The sequence below is a fragment of the Aphelocoma coerulescens genome, chromosome 5, assembly GCF_041296385.1.
Source record: "Aphelocoma coerulescens isolate FSJ_1873_10779 chromosome 5, UR_Acoe_1.0, whole genome shotgun sequence".
In the NCBI taxonomy this organism is placed as follows: domain Eukaryota; kingdom Metazoa; phylum Chordata; class Aves; order Passeriformes; family Corvidae; genus Aphelocoma; species Aphelocoma coerulescens.
Window position 1 is genome coordinate 26,097,914 of NC_091019.1, and position 12,389 is coordinate 26,110,302.

At 43.1% G+C, this 12,389-nt stretch overlaps 1 protein-coding gene across 4 annotated transcripts in view; it reads left to right on the forward strand.

Annotated features, from left to right (window-relative positions):
• The first annotated feature begins 6,600 nt into the window (after positions 1-6,600).
• The window catches only part of EXT2 (exostosin glycosyltransferase 2), a 73,427-nt gene continuing 67,638 nt past the window's right edge, over positions 6,601-12,389 (forward strand). The window contains exons 1-4 of one of the 4 annotated variants that reach the window (XM_069017173.1): positions 6,601-6,669; positions 7,241-7,346; positions 8,513-9,072; positions 9,230-9,319. In XM_069017173.1, coding sequence (XP_068873274.1) covers positions 8,537-9,072; positions 9,230-9,319 — 626 coding nt within the window. In that variant the 5' untranslated portion in view covers positions 6,601-6,669; positions 7,241-7,346; positions 8,513-8,536. Of the gene's footprint in view, positions 6,670-6,818; positions 7,026-7,147; positions 7,347-8,512; positions 9,073-9,229; positions 9,320-12,389 lie in introns of those variants that run through there. The other 3 variants (XM_069017174.1, XM_069017177.1, XM_069017175.1) reach the window with 3 other exon arrangements.

Sequence of the window (12,389 nt, forward strand, 5' to 3'; positions counted from 1 at the left end):
ACAGTGAGAAGAAAGGTCTGAGCAGTGGCTGAAGAGAAGAGGCTTGGACAGTGAGAATGAAGGTCCGAGCTTGTGGCTGCTGTGAGCAGTAACCGGTTCCTCCCTCAGAGGCCAGTGATGAGGTGATTGGTAAGATCAGTATAAGGGAGAGTTATAAACATAATATTTGCTTACTAGTTTGGCATTCGTCCATGAACAATATTTTAAAGTCCACAAAGAAAGCTATAGCAGAACAAAGGTCTCCTTCATGGAATGGAAGGTGAGATGTACAGTCAAAATACAAATGGACTTCCTGATTGTTCCTCTCTTATTTATGTACCCCAAGATGGACATGAACAACAAAATTTTAGGGAGCAAGTTCTTTGGAATCAAGAACCAGGTAAGACATTAGTTAAAGTGATATTTCAGGGGATCCCTGTAACAAATTCAACCCATTAATTATTCCTAATTTTCTTTTGTTGTTCTGGTCACTCTTACAGTTGGAGTATGTGAATATACATTAGTAACAATTAATATAATATTTTTCACCCATATATATTTACTGCTTAGAAAGTAAGTTTATTGTATTGTCTCTGTGTGGATTCAGCTAGTAAAACACACCTCTGCAGGAAAGAGGTGCTTTCAGAATCCTCACAGCTAATATAGTATGGCCCACAGTCACTTATATCTGAGCTTGCTGTGACTCAACGGAACACACACACACTTTGTTGCATGGAGTATTTTCCATGTTTTTTTTGAGTTTAACACCTGCCTGAGGACCTCTCCACTGAGGAATGTTAGCTTGGTCACAGAAAACAAAGATTTAACTGGAAATGAGGCAAGAGAGAAATGTGGTCATGAGTCTGCTGTTGAAAAAAGCAGTGGGTTTTTTTGACTGCACAAACCCCATAAATTTTGCAAATGGCCTTTACTGGTTTACAAGAAGTAAACATGTAGCAAGTCCTGTGCATATGTATATAGAAGCTAAATCAATTCTTATTTGCTCTAAGAATACCCCTGAGAGGAAAAACACAGGTGCTGCATGTGCAAATTGTTTGTTCTTTCTGCTACCTTCATGTTAGATGTTTTCTCTGCTTGATATATCTCGTAGTTGTTATTAATGACCTTTTTATTTCCCTGTGGCAAATCTCTACAGAAAAAAATACAGAGAAAAGATTAAGGAAATTCTCATGCTGTCTCCACCCTCACATTTCTTTTGACCTCTTTGTCAAGCAATAGGCAAACACAGAAGCACCTCAAATGAAGCCAGTCAGATCTATGTTTTTAAAACTGCTGCGTTTTGTCTAAAATAAGAAATGCCATCAAAATGAGTATAACAATGTGCCTTCATTGTTTGTACTCATTGTAATCAAACAAGATGATAAAATCCACTTCACATACAATTTTTATGTTCCAGTTATCATTCATTTGAGCACAGAAAGGAATCTAGAAAGTTTCATGGTCCTTGCCATGTTCCAGTCACTCTCTCTCCCCTTCCCTCTCTGTTCCCCTCCTCTCCTCCCTGCCCTATTCAGTCTCTCTTCTCCAGAGAAATGTTCAGCACTTTTAGGGTAGAGGTGGTAATTTCCTGTGCAGCTCTCAGTCACAGAAAGTTCCATAACATACATTTCAGGCATACACTTGACATATTCATGTTTGTGGGAAGGAAAAATCTGTGAATCTCCAAATTATTAACCTGTGTTACATTGCAGTTAAGCAGACAACTTAAGTGGGGCCCATTCTAGATAAATATTTATGAAAAATCATGCATACTTAACGAATCTGTGAAGATGAGTTTTCCCTTACAGAAATTTAATAGGTCCTAAGCAAAATATCTGTAAGGGAAAACATTCACTAATAACTTAAAGAGTTCTCCACCTTAAATGAAGAAGGACAGTTGCTCAAATCTACTGTGTGATAGACTTTATTTTTTAAAACATAAATGTTAATGCCTTAATTGTTGTCTTTCTCCCTTGGAACATCCAACAGGTTGCACAGTTGGGCTGACTGGTGTGTGTTTCCCCCATCCCCATAATGACCCAGTTTCTGGAAACCTGCCTTGGGGTCAAATTATCATTTATACCGACAATTTCTCTGCAGTCCTCCTCCAGTTACTTGGTTACAGAATGCCTCTGCCACTCTCATCCTGCTGGCAGAGTGGTGGTTTCATTTCATCAGAGATAGTGGCACACAGAGGCTCAATAAAAAAACCTCTCATGGAGGAAGCTACGTGAATCACGCCCTGAAAATTTCTGCGTGTCAAGTATCAGGCATGCAAAACTGCTTTTGCACTTTTAATTACATATGCAGCTATTTTTGTAAGATTGGCTGACCTAACAGGAGGTTGTTTTGGTTATTTCTGAAGCAATTCAGACCACATCATGAAGAACAGGGCAAGGTAACCTACAAGTACAAAAAGATATGTGTTCCATCTGAGAAAATCAGAGTGGCAAGAAAGACTCGTTTTCCATTCCAATTAATGCTTTATTTATTACTGACTTACATAAACACTGGCAACCGACTGATGACAAGATCCTAGATTATCTGCAGCCAGCAAAAGTACTAAAGAGTCTGAGGTGGTTATAAATACTCTACTTTTTGTCCTCAGTTTGCCGGGAATGGTTATTTTTAGCAAGTAGCCAGTCGACCTTATCAAAATGAAGAATCAAAAATAGTCTGGAAAAACACTGCAAGGAAAGGTTATTTTTAGCTCTCCATCTATTCCCTGCTGCTATCCAGCAAGGTCTGATGGCACAGCTCATGCACGACTGCTTAGTTATTCTAGGCGAATGCTTGTTGTGACCTGTCCTTTCCCTGGATACCTCACTGCAGACGGCATTCAATTGATTAAAGATTAATGCCTCTGCAGACCGTGACAGCTGAAAGTTTTAGGGAGGGGGGAACACACACTGACAGATTGTTTCTATCTGTATCTTTCCACCAGATTACAGTTTCTTTGAAGGGAACTCTTGCCTAACTGAATTTCCTCGTGTCTCATATCCCTCAGTGGGAGCTATTGCAGCATCCCTTCAAAGTATATTTACACTTCTTTTTCCTTTCAGTTCAGGAAGGCAGTAGAGGAAGTAAGAGTTACAGACATAAGTTAAATCACTGTTTTGACCAATGCCACCCATCACAAACCAGCAGCACTGGAATGATGGACTGGATCAAGAGAGAATACCATGCAATTGGCTGCTACATACAGTTTATTGATCAGACTAGGTAAAAACTTCACTGATATAAATGAGGGTACCATTTGGTTGTAAGACTTAAACCAGAACAGTGAACCAAAGCAAGGACCTGGCTGCTACAATATCCTTCTTTCTCTTGTAACAGAAACTCTTTAATTAAGTTCAGTACTTTATATATTGGCAGTAGATACTAACAAAATTTTCAGAAGAATAAACTGAGCTATGAGTTTTTAGTTATGCTATGTCATAGGTGGGAAATAAGGTTGAAAAGATGTCCTCAAACCATTAGATTTCCTCTTCATATTTGCCTTTTAAAATTGCCTCATTTTATTATAAAGGTGTTTTCAGGTGTTTTCACTGACTGCATAAGGTGTGCACCAATAATCTCACATGCAGCTTCTTCACATGTGGAGACACAGTAGCTAGCAAAAGGTTTTCTCTTCTGTACCCTGATCATCCCAACAGAAAATTGGCAGGATGCCATATGCAACAGCAGACAAATGTATGGTGTGATGGTGAAGCCCTTAGAAACAAATTCCAAATGACCCCCAAAGAGCCACATAAGGCAGGACATAAAAGGGCAAAGCAAAGAGAAGTGAAATGTCTGATTTCTCCTGTGCATTTACAAAAATTGATAGCCGGTTATCCAGATGCTGATGAATATTTTCACAAACTATAAATGGCAACCTGGAGTCTAAAAATAGATGCTGTGCCGCAGACTTGTCTGGCTTAGCTGCATCACTAGAATATAAACAGGCTCCCTGGTGTGGTTTCAGGGAAATCTCTATCAAGACAGACTGCATCCTCCATTTTTCTTGCTATATCTTGAAATAAAATAGCTGAAGCCTCTTGCATTTGTTTAATACTAGCTTTTAATAAAATTGCACTGATTTTCAAATTTTCCTACAGGGATGAAAGGATCATCAAGTCTCCGTGAATATTTCAGCTACCATTGATTCGATGCACTTTCTTCTCCCTGGCAGAGCTGGGACGCAGAGGAAGCGCCTGCGGGCACTGCATGGGCTGGCGCAGGCTGCGCTCGGTGACCCCCACCCCTCCTCCCCGCCGCTGCACGTGGACCAGCCAGTGTCCCCGTCACACGACAGGCTGGGAACCCCTCTTCCCGGCTCAGGCACAGCCAGGCACTGCTCATGCTGGTGAATCCCGTAACTGCGGAGATTCAGTGCTCATCCGAGCAGCCCCAACACATGAATGGCGCCCCTTCCAATTCACAAAAAATCAGACACGGTCCGGCCATCCTCCTGAACGAGGGCTCCTGCCTCTGATTCATGAATGGGACAGTTTGCAGCAATTTGAAGCTGATGGGTTAAGCCCAGAAACATTATGTGCTCTAACAAACCCCGGTAGCTTGTTCTTGCGAGGAGGAACAAGCCAGTACCGGGGGGAAAAGCCTGTACTAGCGCTCAGAAAGATGCTTTAAGATCTATTGGTGCTGTCTGTTGTTGGCTTTGAATGTCACGGACAGAAGAAGGTAGCAGTGACTCTGAGGAGAATGCTGCATCACCTGCAATGCCACGTGTGTGAGGAGAGGTTGAAAGAAAGAAGAGAAAGCACTGCAGTGGCAGCGTTTTGCCTTTTTTGTGGGAGTACCGAGCTGTCTCTGTGCGTGCATGTGGATGGCTTTGCAGAAAGCCGTTTTCCCAAGGGCAGGTGAAGTGAAAGAGAGCTAATCTTTTGCTGACAGTCAAGGCTGTTTAAGGACACTGTACTCAGTGTGTGTGACAGAGATTCGGTTTAGAGGCTTAGGGCAGGGATGGGTGCAAACCCCCATCCTTTCACAAACGCACATTGTAGGATAGTACATGTCACCATCGTGTCACCATTGTACACAAGATACAAATCTATAAAAACAGCTACAAGAAAAATTGAAAAGGGGAAAAACACATTTCAGGCCAGCAAAAGCTGTCACTATCATGAGATACACAAAGTAAGAGTCTTTTAAACCAACAAGGATTATGGGATAGAAGCAGAGCTGGCCTGCCTTGCATCTCAGGGAGCAGAGAGACCAGAAATGCTTCTGGCTCAGAGATCAGCTGCCTGAAGGGGCTGCAGCAGAAGAACTTTTTGTGGCAGGACATACTTGCTAAAAACTTTTTGGTTAAACTGTAACAGTTGAAACATCCTAACAGTTGAAAATTGTTTACAGGTGAGAGGTACAAAGCCAGCCCTGGTTCCATTTCGGTGGCACTGAACATAGTCAGGTTCTGTTGTTTCAGCCTAAAAAGTAGAGAAGGATAAAGAACGTGGTGCCACGTGCAGGGACACCACACTGCTGCTGCTGGAACACCTCCGCTGTACTACTGCCCTGTGCACAGTTCAGCTGCAGCATTTTGGAATTGTTCAGCCTGGAGAAGAGAAGGCTCTGGGAACACCTTAGAGCAGCCTGAAGGGAGCCTACAAGTAAGGGGCAGAGGGGCTTTTACAAAGGCATGTAGTGATACGATAAGGGGGAATGGCTTTAAACTGAAAGAGGGTAAGTTTAGATCAGATATTAGGAAGAAATTCTTCACTGTGAGGATGGTGAGGCACAGGTGGCCCAGAGAAGCTGGGAATGCACCATGCCTGGAAGTGTTCAAGGCCAGACTGAGGCTTTGAGCCACCTGGTCTGGTGGAATGTGTCCCTGCCTGAGGAAGGGAGGTTGGAAGTAGATGATCTTTAAGATGGCCTCTTTTAATGCAAACCATTCTATGATCTTACCAACTTGGGTGTATTTTGTTTGGTTTGGTTGTTGTTTGATTGTGTTTTTTTGTTTGGATGGTTTGGCTTTTTTTTTCTTTTTTTTTTGTGTTTGTTTGTTTTTTTTTTGTTTTTTTTTTTTTGTTTTTTTTTTTTTTGTTTTGTTTTGTTTATTTTTCGATTGTTTGGGGTTTTTCTGCTTGGTTTTTTTGTTTGCCTACAGACCAAGTCAGCTTCCATTTTTGGGAATGAAACCCAAAAATTGTTTCTGATTCCCACATGGCTGGAGTTTTGTGCAACACATTTGTCCTTCTCTATCTTCTGTTAGAAGAGACATTGGTTCCAGTTACTTTTGAGAAGGGTTTGGGGAAGGTGTAGATTTGGGATGCTTCCTTACTTAAGTAGTGTGATCCAGCAGAAAGCGCCACATGACCCAAAGATCCTCGGTCAACGGGAAAGCCCGATGCAGCTTTGGAAAGGCACGAAGGACTGGAGGAAAGCGAGCCCAGAATTCAAATGTATCGGAAACCGGGCTGGGGGTGGTTCACGGGTACCAATGTTGCCCGGTGCCCGCTGTGACGGGAGGCGCATCCATCCCTGCGGGAGAGCCCCGCGCCCCGCGGGCCGGGCCCCGCTGCGCGCCCGCCCTCCCGCCGCGGGGGGGCGCTGGGGGCGCGGGCCCGGCGGCCGCGCGTGCGCACCGGCCGGGCCGGGCCGGGGGCGGCGGAGCGGGCGGGCCCCGCGCGGAGCGGCCGGGGCGGGCGGGGCGCGGCCGGGCGGCCCCGGCGACTGCGGGCGGAGGTGAGTGCGGGCGGCGGGGCGGCGGGAGAGCAGGAGCTGCGGGGGCCGCGGCGGGGCGGCGGCCCGGCTCCTGCCGGCCGGGTTCCGGGCTGGCTTGGGCCCGCCGCGTCGCTCGGAAGGCGGCCCGTCCCGTCCCGTCCCGTCCCGTCCCGTCCCGTCCCGTCCCGTCCCGTCCCGTCCCGTCATGGTGTTGCCACCTCTCTGTCTGCTGTGTCTTGTTCCCGTTCCTTCCAGTACTCCGAGCACACCTTGTCCCGTGCTTGCAGTCGCCCGAGCGGGCTGTGTGCTGTGTGGGAGAGGACGTTTCCGTGGATGCAGAGGTGCCTTCCACTGGGGGCTCTTCCGCCCGGGCTCAGGTCTGCGCGGATTTGCCGAGTGACTGAAGTGCCCGCGGCAGAGTGCGACCTGTGCCATCACACAGGTGGTTCTGGTGCTGTGTCAGGAGGGAGGAGTGACAGACGTGGTTAACAGTCGGAAACATACGGAAAGTTTTTAGTTGTAGCGCTGATAGTAATGTAGCATTCTGGCTTCCGCCCTGATAACGGCATCATGCGTGTATTGCCTTGTACAGGAGATTTTAGAAGCTACCTCCAGAATCAGAATGTGGACGTAAAGTGGTGAGAAGAGCCGTTAAAAGTGGAATGTTTATTAGCATCTGAGATTATTTTAGTGCTACTGTAAGTACAATCAAGTCATGCATTAGCCACCCCATCCTAACAGTTTTTTGTTAAGAACACCAAATAGACATAACTCAATTTGTTAGACCATTTGGTAAATAATGAAATTGATGCTTCTTTTGTTCATTGATGCTTCTTTTATTCATACTTGTTGTCTACTCGACAGTTGACACGTCAGACTTTCTTTCTAGCTTACAAAGCAAGAAAACATCCCATTTGTCCAAAAGAAAAACACATAATTATACTGTTCACATTCTTTTTCTGGAAAATATGCTTACTACACAAAAAGCTCTCACTATGGAGAGTTCAGGTTGAATTTATTTATTATGAAAGTTTTAGTTTGCTGATCTTTCAGTCTGTAGTTAATGTAAATTGTCTTTTGCAGGAACCACAATTCTGTGTGTAGGAACTTGTAAGAAATATCAAAGATGACAGTAGTTTGTGATACTTTAAATTCTGTCATGTTTTTCATTACAACTGTAGTTCAGGCTATAGTGAGCTATTTAAATGCTTTATTTCTTAATGTGGCTGCAGTGGCAGCTCATATAACACATTTATGCCCCAAAAGGCCCATTGACAAAGATGACAAATTAATTCCTTTTTCTTGCCAGCAGTAGTTTAACATCATTCTAATGGGATATGGTGGAGCTGCTATGAAATTCAGTTTAAAAGCACCTTTACCTTAGAAACATTGTCATGATCCTAAATCTTGTGTGATGCCCTGTTGTAAGCCCTTTACAGGTATCCAGGTTGTTTCTCTTCTCCTGTAGATAAGCATTTTGGTTTTTTATTAGCATTCACCATGAATACACCTAGTTGTAGGTGTAGTGGGACCTATAAGGCCTCACCAGGTCTGCAGTGTCTGAGATTTCTTCCTGCTCTCTCTGCCCAAGCCGTGCCTTTTTCTGGCTTGTGGTTGTTAATTGGCCCACATCATTTCATTACAGCCAGGCCCAGCAGATCAGCCTCAATTGGTGCTTGCCAAGTGGCAGTCCTGGTTGGCATCCTGCGTTCCGGCGGGACGCGTGAGCATCTGAAGAAAGCCTGCTACAATTTCCTGAGACAAAGACCCTTCCCTGAAAGGAATAACTGGATGTTTCTCTGCATTGTGATAACTATGTATCTCTTCTAGAGTTCATCCTAAAACCTCTCTCTTTATTTTGTAGGGACAAGAGATAATTGATTGCATTATGTGTGCCTCGGCCAAATATAACACCCGGGGTCCAGCCCTCATCCCAAGGATGAAAACCAAGCATCGCATCTATTACATCACTCTCTTTTCCATAGTTCTGCTTGGCCTGATTGCCACAGGAATGTTCCAGTTCTGGCCTCACTCCATAGAATCGTCCAGTGACTGGACTGTTGAAAAACGCAGTGTCCATGATGTGCCTGTGGTCAAGCTTCCTGCTGATAGCCCGATTCCTGAGCGGGGAGACCTCAGCTGTAGGATGCACACCTGCTTCGATGTCTATAGGTGTGGCTTCAATCCCAAGAACAAAATCAAAGTGTACATCTATTCACTGAAAAAGTACGTGGATGAATATGGGACCTCGGTGAGCAACACCATTTCCAGGGAATACAATGAGCTGCTGACGGCCATCTCTGACAGTGAATTCTACACTGACGATGTCAACCGGGCCTGCCTTTTTGTGCCATCCATAGATGTCCTCAATCAGAATGCCCTCCGTATCAAAGAGACAGCTCAGGCTTTGGCACAGCTATCCAGGTAAGTGTTCAAGCTTCAGTGTGTGAATATAAACAAAGTGAGGTTAATGCAGGAGGGGAGAATGCAGTGAGTTAATGCCAGCACTAGGCTTTGACAGAACTTGTCTCTATGTAGAGAACACCTTTCTAATTGCAGTTTGTTTCTTCTTTTGCCACAGGTGGGATCGAGGCACAAATCACTTGCTCTTCAATATGCTTCCTGGAGGGCCACCTGATTATAACACTGCCCTAGATGTTCCTAGAGACAGGTATGTGTTGTGCTGTGTGATGGACAGATCTGGGTTTAAATGCCACTGAAGAAGCAACGAGCTCAGAGGGGCAGTTGATAGCAAAGGATGTACTCCTTAACCTTTACAAAACTGGAATATGACATGCTTGCTTCTCAAAAAAAGAAAGTAAGGTCTTGTATAGAAGAGGTGTTTACTTTTGAAACCTGATAGTTTAGCCCCATGGTTAATTTTGTAAGGGATGTGGCTGACAGTTTGCTTTTACCTCTTGAACTTGCTGTAAGGTTGGAGAATCTTGATCTGGACTGTAACTGAATATGAACGCTTTACAGAATGTCCCATTGGATGCAAATTAAAATTCAAAGATGGTTGTAGCAGCAGCTTTCTGATAGAAGTCAGGTGCTTCAAGAGCATTTTAAAGCAGCTGCTGTTTGACAAAACTGTGCTGAATTTCAGTAGTTTTTGTTACCTTAATAATTAGACTATATTAGTAATTGGACAAATGCTCTTAGTTATTCTGTGGCAAATGTGCTTTAAAAATGTTTGCCAGGAACTTAAAAGGCATACATTCTGAGCTCAGTTTTCACTTCCAGGATAGTTTACTTTTGGAAGGGGAAAGGAGGTTGCAAGGCAAAGAAATTGGAAAAAGAGGAAGGCAAAACTATTTAGTTTAGATACTGTTGCTGAAGATGTTTCTAATATGTCAGCCTGTGTATGCTTAGTTCTCCTGAGTTAGGTACATTGTAACCAGTGCTTTTCTTGAAGGTCAAAGTTAACTTTCTTCTGCCAAATGTTAACACAATCGTGCCTGAGATATGGGATGTTTGCTAAGATGATTGTCTGTGGAGTGTATCTTGATTTCTTGCAGCAAAGACAATTTAAAACATCCTCCAGTACCAGAAAAGATTTTTTTTTTTCTGCACGTGTTTAACCAGTAAATTTGCTCATTTTAATTACATCACTGTGAAATAAAGCTTTAGTTTTTTTCCTTCCCTGTATGAAATATGTTGTATGTATGTGAGTTAGCCTGGAGAGGGCAGTCAAGCATCAGTCTCATGTAAACAAGTCTGTTAATCTGTTAGTAAATACTTGCATTTGTTATCTTAGATTTGTACTTAAGGAGAATTTTCATTCGACAGTGGAATGGACTGCATGTTTATGGATGCATGTGTCTATCAAAGAAGTGAATTTATTAACTGAATATAGTAGATATGCTGCAGAACCTTTTATTTTTACTTCTTAATCTCACATCTCTATTTATGTTTGGCCTTGCGTGCCTTGGCTTAGCAGGCAGGAAACATACTATTTTGCTAGGTGTTTCTCCTAAGTGTTTGTCATGCTACCATGGAAAACTGAGTAATTTAAGTAAAAAACTAAAGTCTTTTTTGGCATTCAGCTGTTGTAGTTTGCCAATCTGACTCACCCCACAGCTGTACGATCACAAGCTGTAATATGTAAGAGAGCCAATAACAGTGCTTGGGATGGAAAAAAAAGTGGAAATTCCTTTTTGTAGGCAGCTAACACTTGGACTGTTTGGTGTACAGGTTCTACTTTACCTATTGTACAGGTCACAGGTGCAAAGACAAGTGGCCTCTGAAACAAGTCAGGAGTGTGGTGAATCTAGTCCTTGGCCTGAGTGATGCAGTATGAGCTTTCAGTATGATTTAGGAGATCTTTGGAGTTCTTAGTTCATGTCTAACAGAACAAGTGACCTGGGTGTGTTTTCTTAATTTGAGAATGTCTACAGATATTAGGAGTGGATAGTTAACCAAGTGTGAAAGACAGTTGTTTGTAGCATCATAGAGTGAGAGGCTGCTGGCCAAAATAAAGGCATGTTGGCAGAGTTCAGCTGGTTTTGAATGACTTGTCTGAACAACAAGTTCAGACAGCTCCAGAAGGACTGCATTTGTGGGAGTTTGTGGATCACTTGTAAAATACACAGGTAATGTTTGTGAAGTTTGTGCAGGGAGTGTGGCCTGGCCTGCCTTCTACAGTCAACGTGTCTGAGAGATCATGCACAGTTGAACTGTAGTGGATCATGAGGTTTAATAGATTTGTGTTCTATTGATCTGCTGCAGAATATTACTCCAGGTAAAGGGAAGACCTTACACACAGAAGGGAATTCAGTTATAGAATCATTTTACATCTGGAAAAGTTCTTGGCCATGGTACTTCATTAAGGGGTTGCTTGTTTATTAAATCCTCAAATCCAATTTCCAAAGACAGTGTAAAAGTGCTTTATTCCGTAATTTCAAAGGTGAAAGTGTGCCTTGTGGGCATGGAGGTTATGTTGCTGGTATTAGCTGCCATAACATATGTAATCTCCTGCCATAAAACATAAAAGATAAGCTCTATATTATCTGTTAATTAGTGCTGTTGAATTTGGTACTGTAATGAGGTTGAAAGGGTTTCTTTTGCAAAGCTAATCTGTAGCTGTGGAATTGAATTTACCAACGAAGATACTTTTTATTTATTTCTGTTTCAGTCCATTAATTGGGTTCAGTGACTTGTGAAGTTTGGCAGAAGGCTGCTGCAGGTGGCAGTTGGACAGAAACATTCAGAGTACAGGCCAGTTGGGGCACTTCATGGAGAGAAAGAAGGATCAATATTTGAAAAGTGGTGAAAAGTTGCTCAGGGACAGTCATTCCTTGCTGATCAGTGCCATTTAAAGATTATTTGTCTTGAGTACTTAGGAGTTAATGTTCCTATTCTCTTAGTGCACCGTACAATGAAAATCCAAGTGGAGTTACTTAAGTGGTGTTGGTTCCCTGTGGGTTTATTTAGGTAGAAGTCTGCATGACACACACCTGCTTTCTCAAGGCTGATGAGGTGCTGTCATGTTTTCACTGGATCCTATTAAAACAATCTGGTTCTGGTTTCCCAGTGTGGGGGGGGTGGGTTGTAAAAAAAGAGAAGGGGATATAAAGTGCAAGAACAGTAACACCCAAGCCAATTTTTTTCTCTGTTCTTGTAACTGAATTAATATGGATAAGAAGTAAAACATGTAGCTTCAAGAGTGAGACCTAGTCATAGCAGTGTTGTACATGTCACCAAAAGCAGGGGGATAGGGGACATTGGAAAGGAGTTAAAAA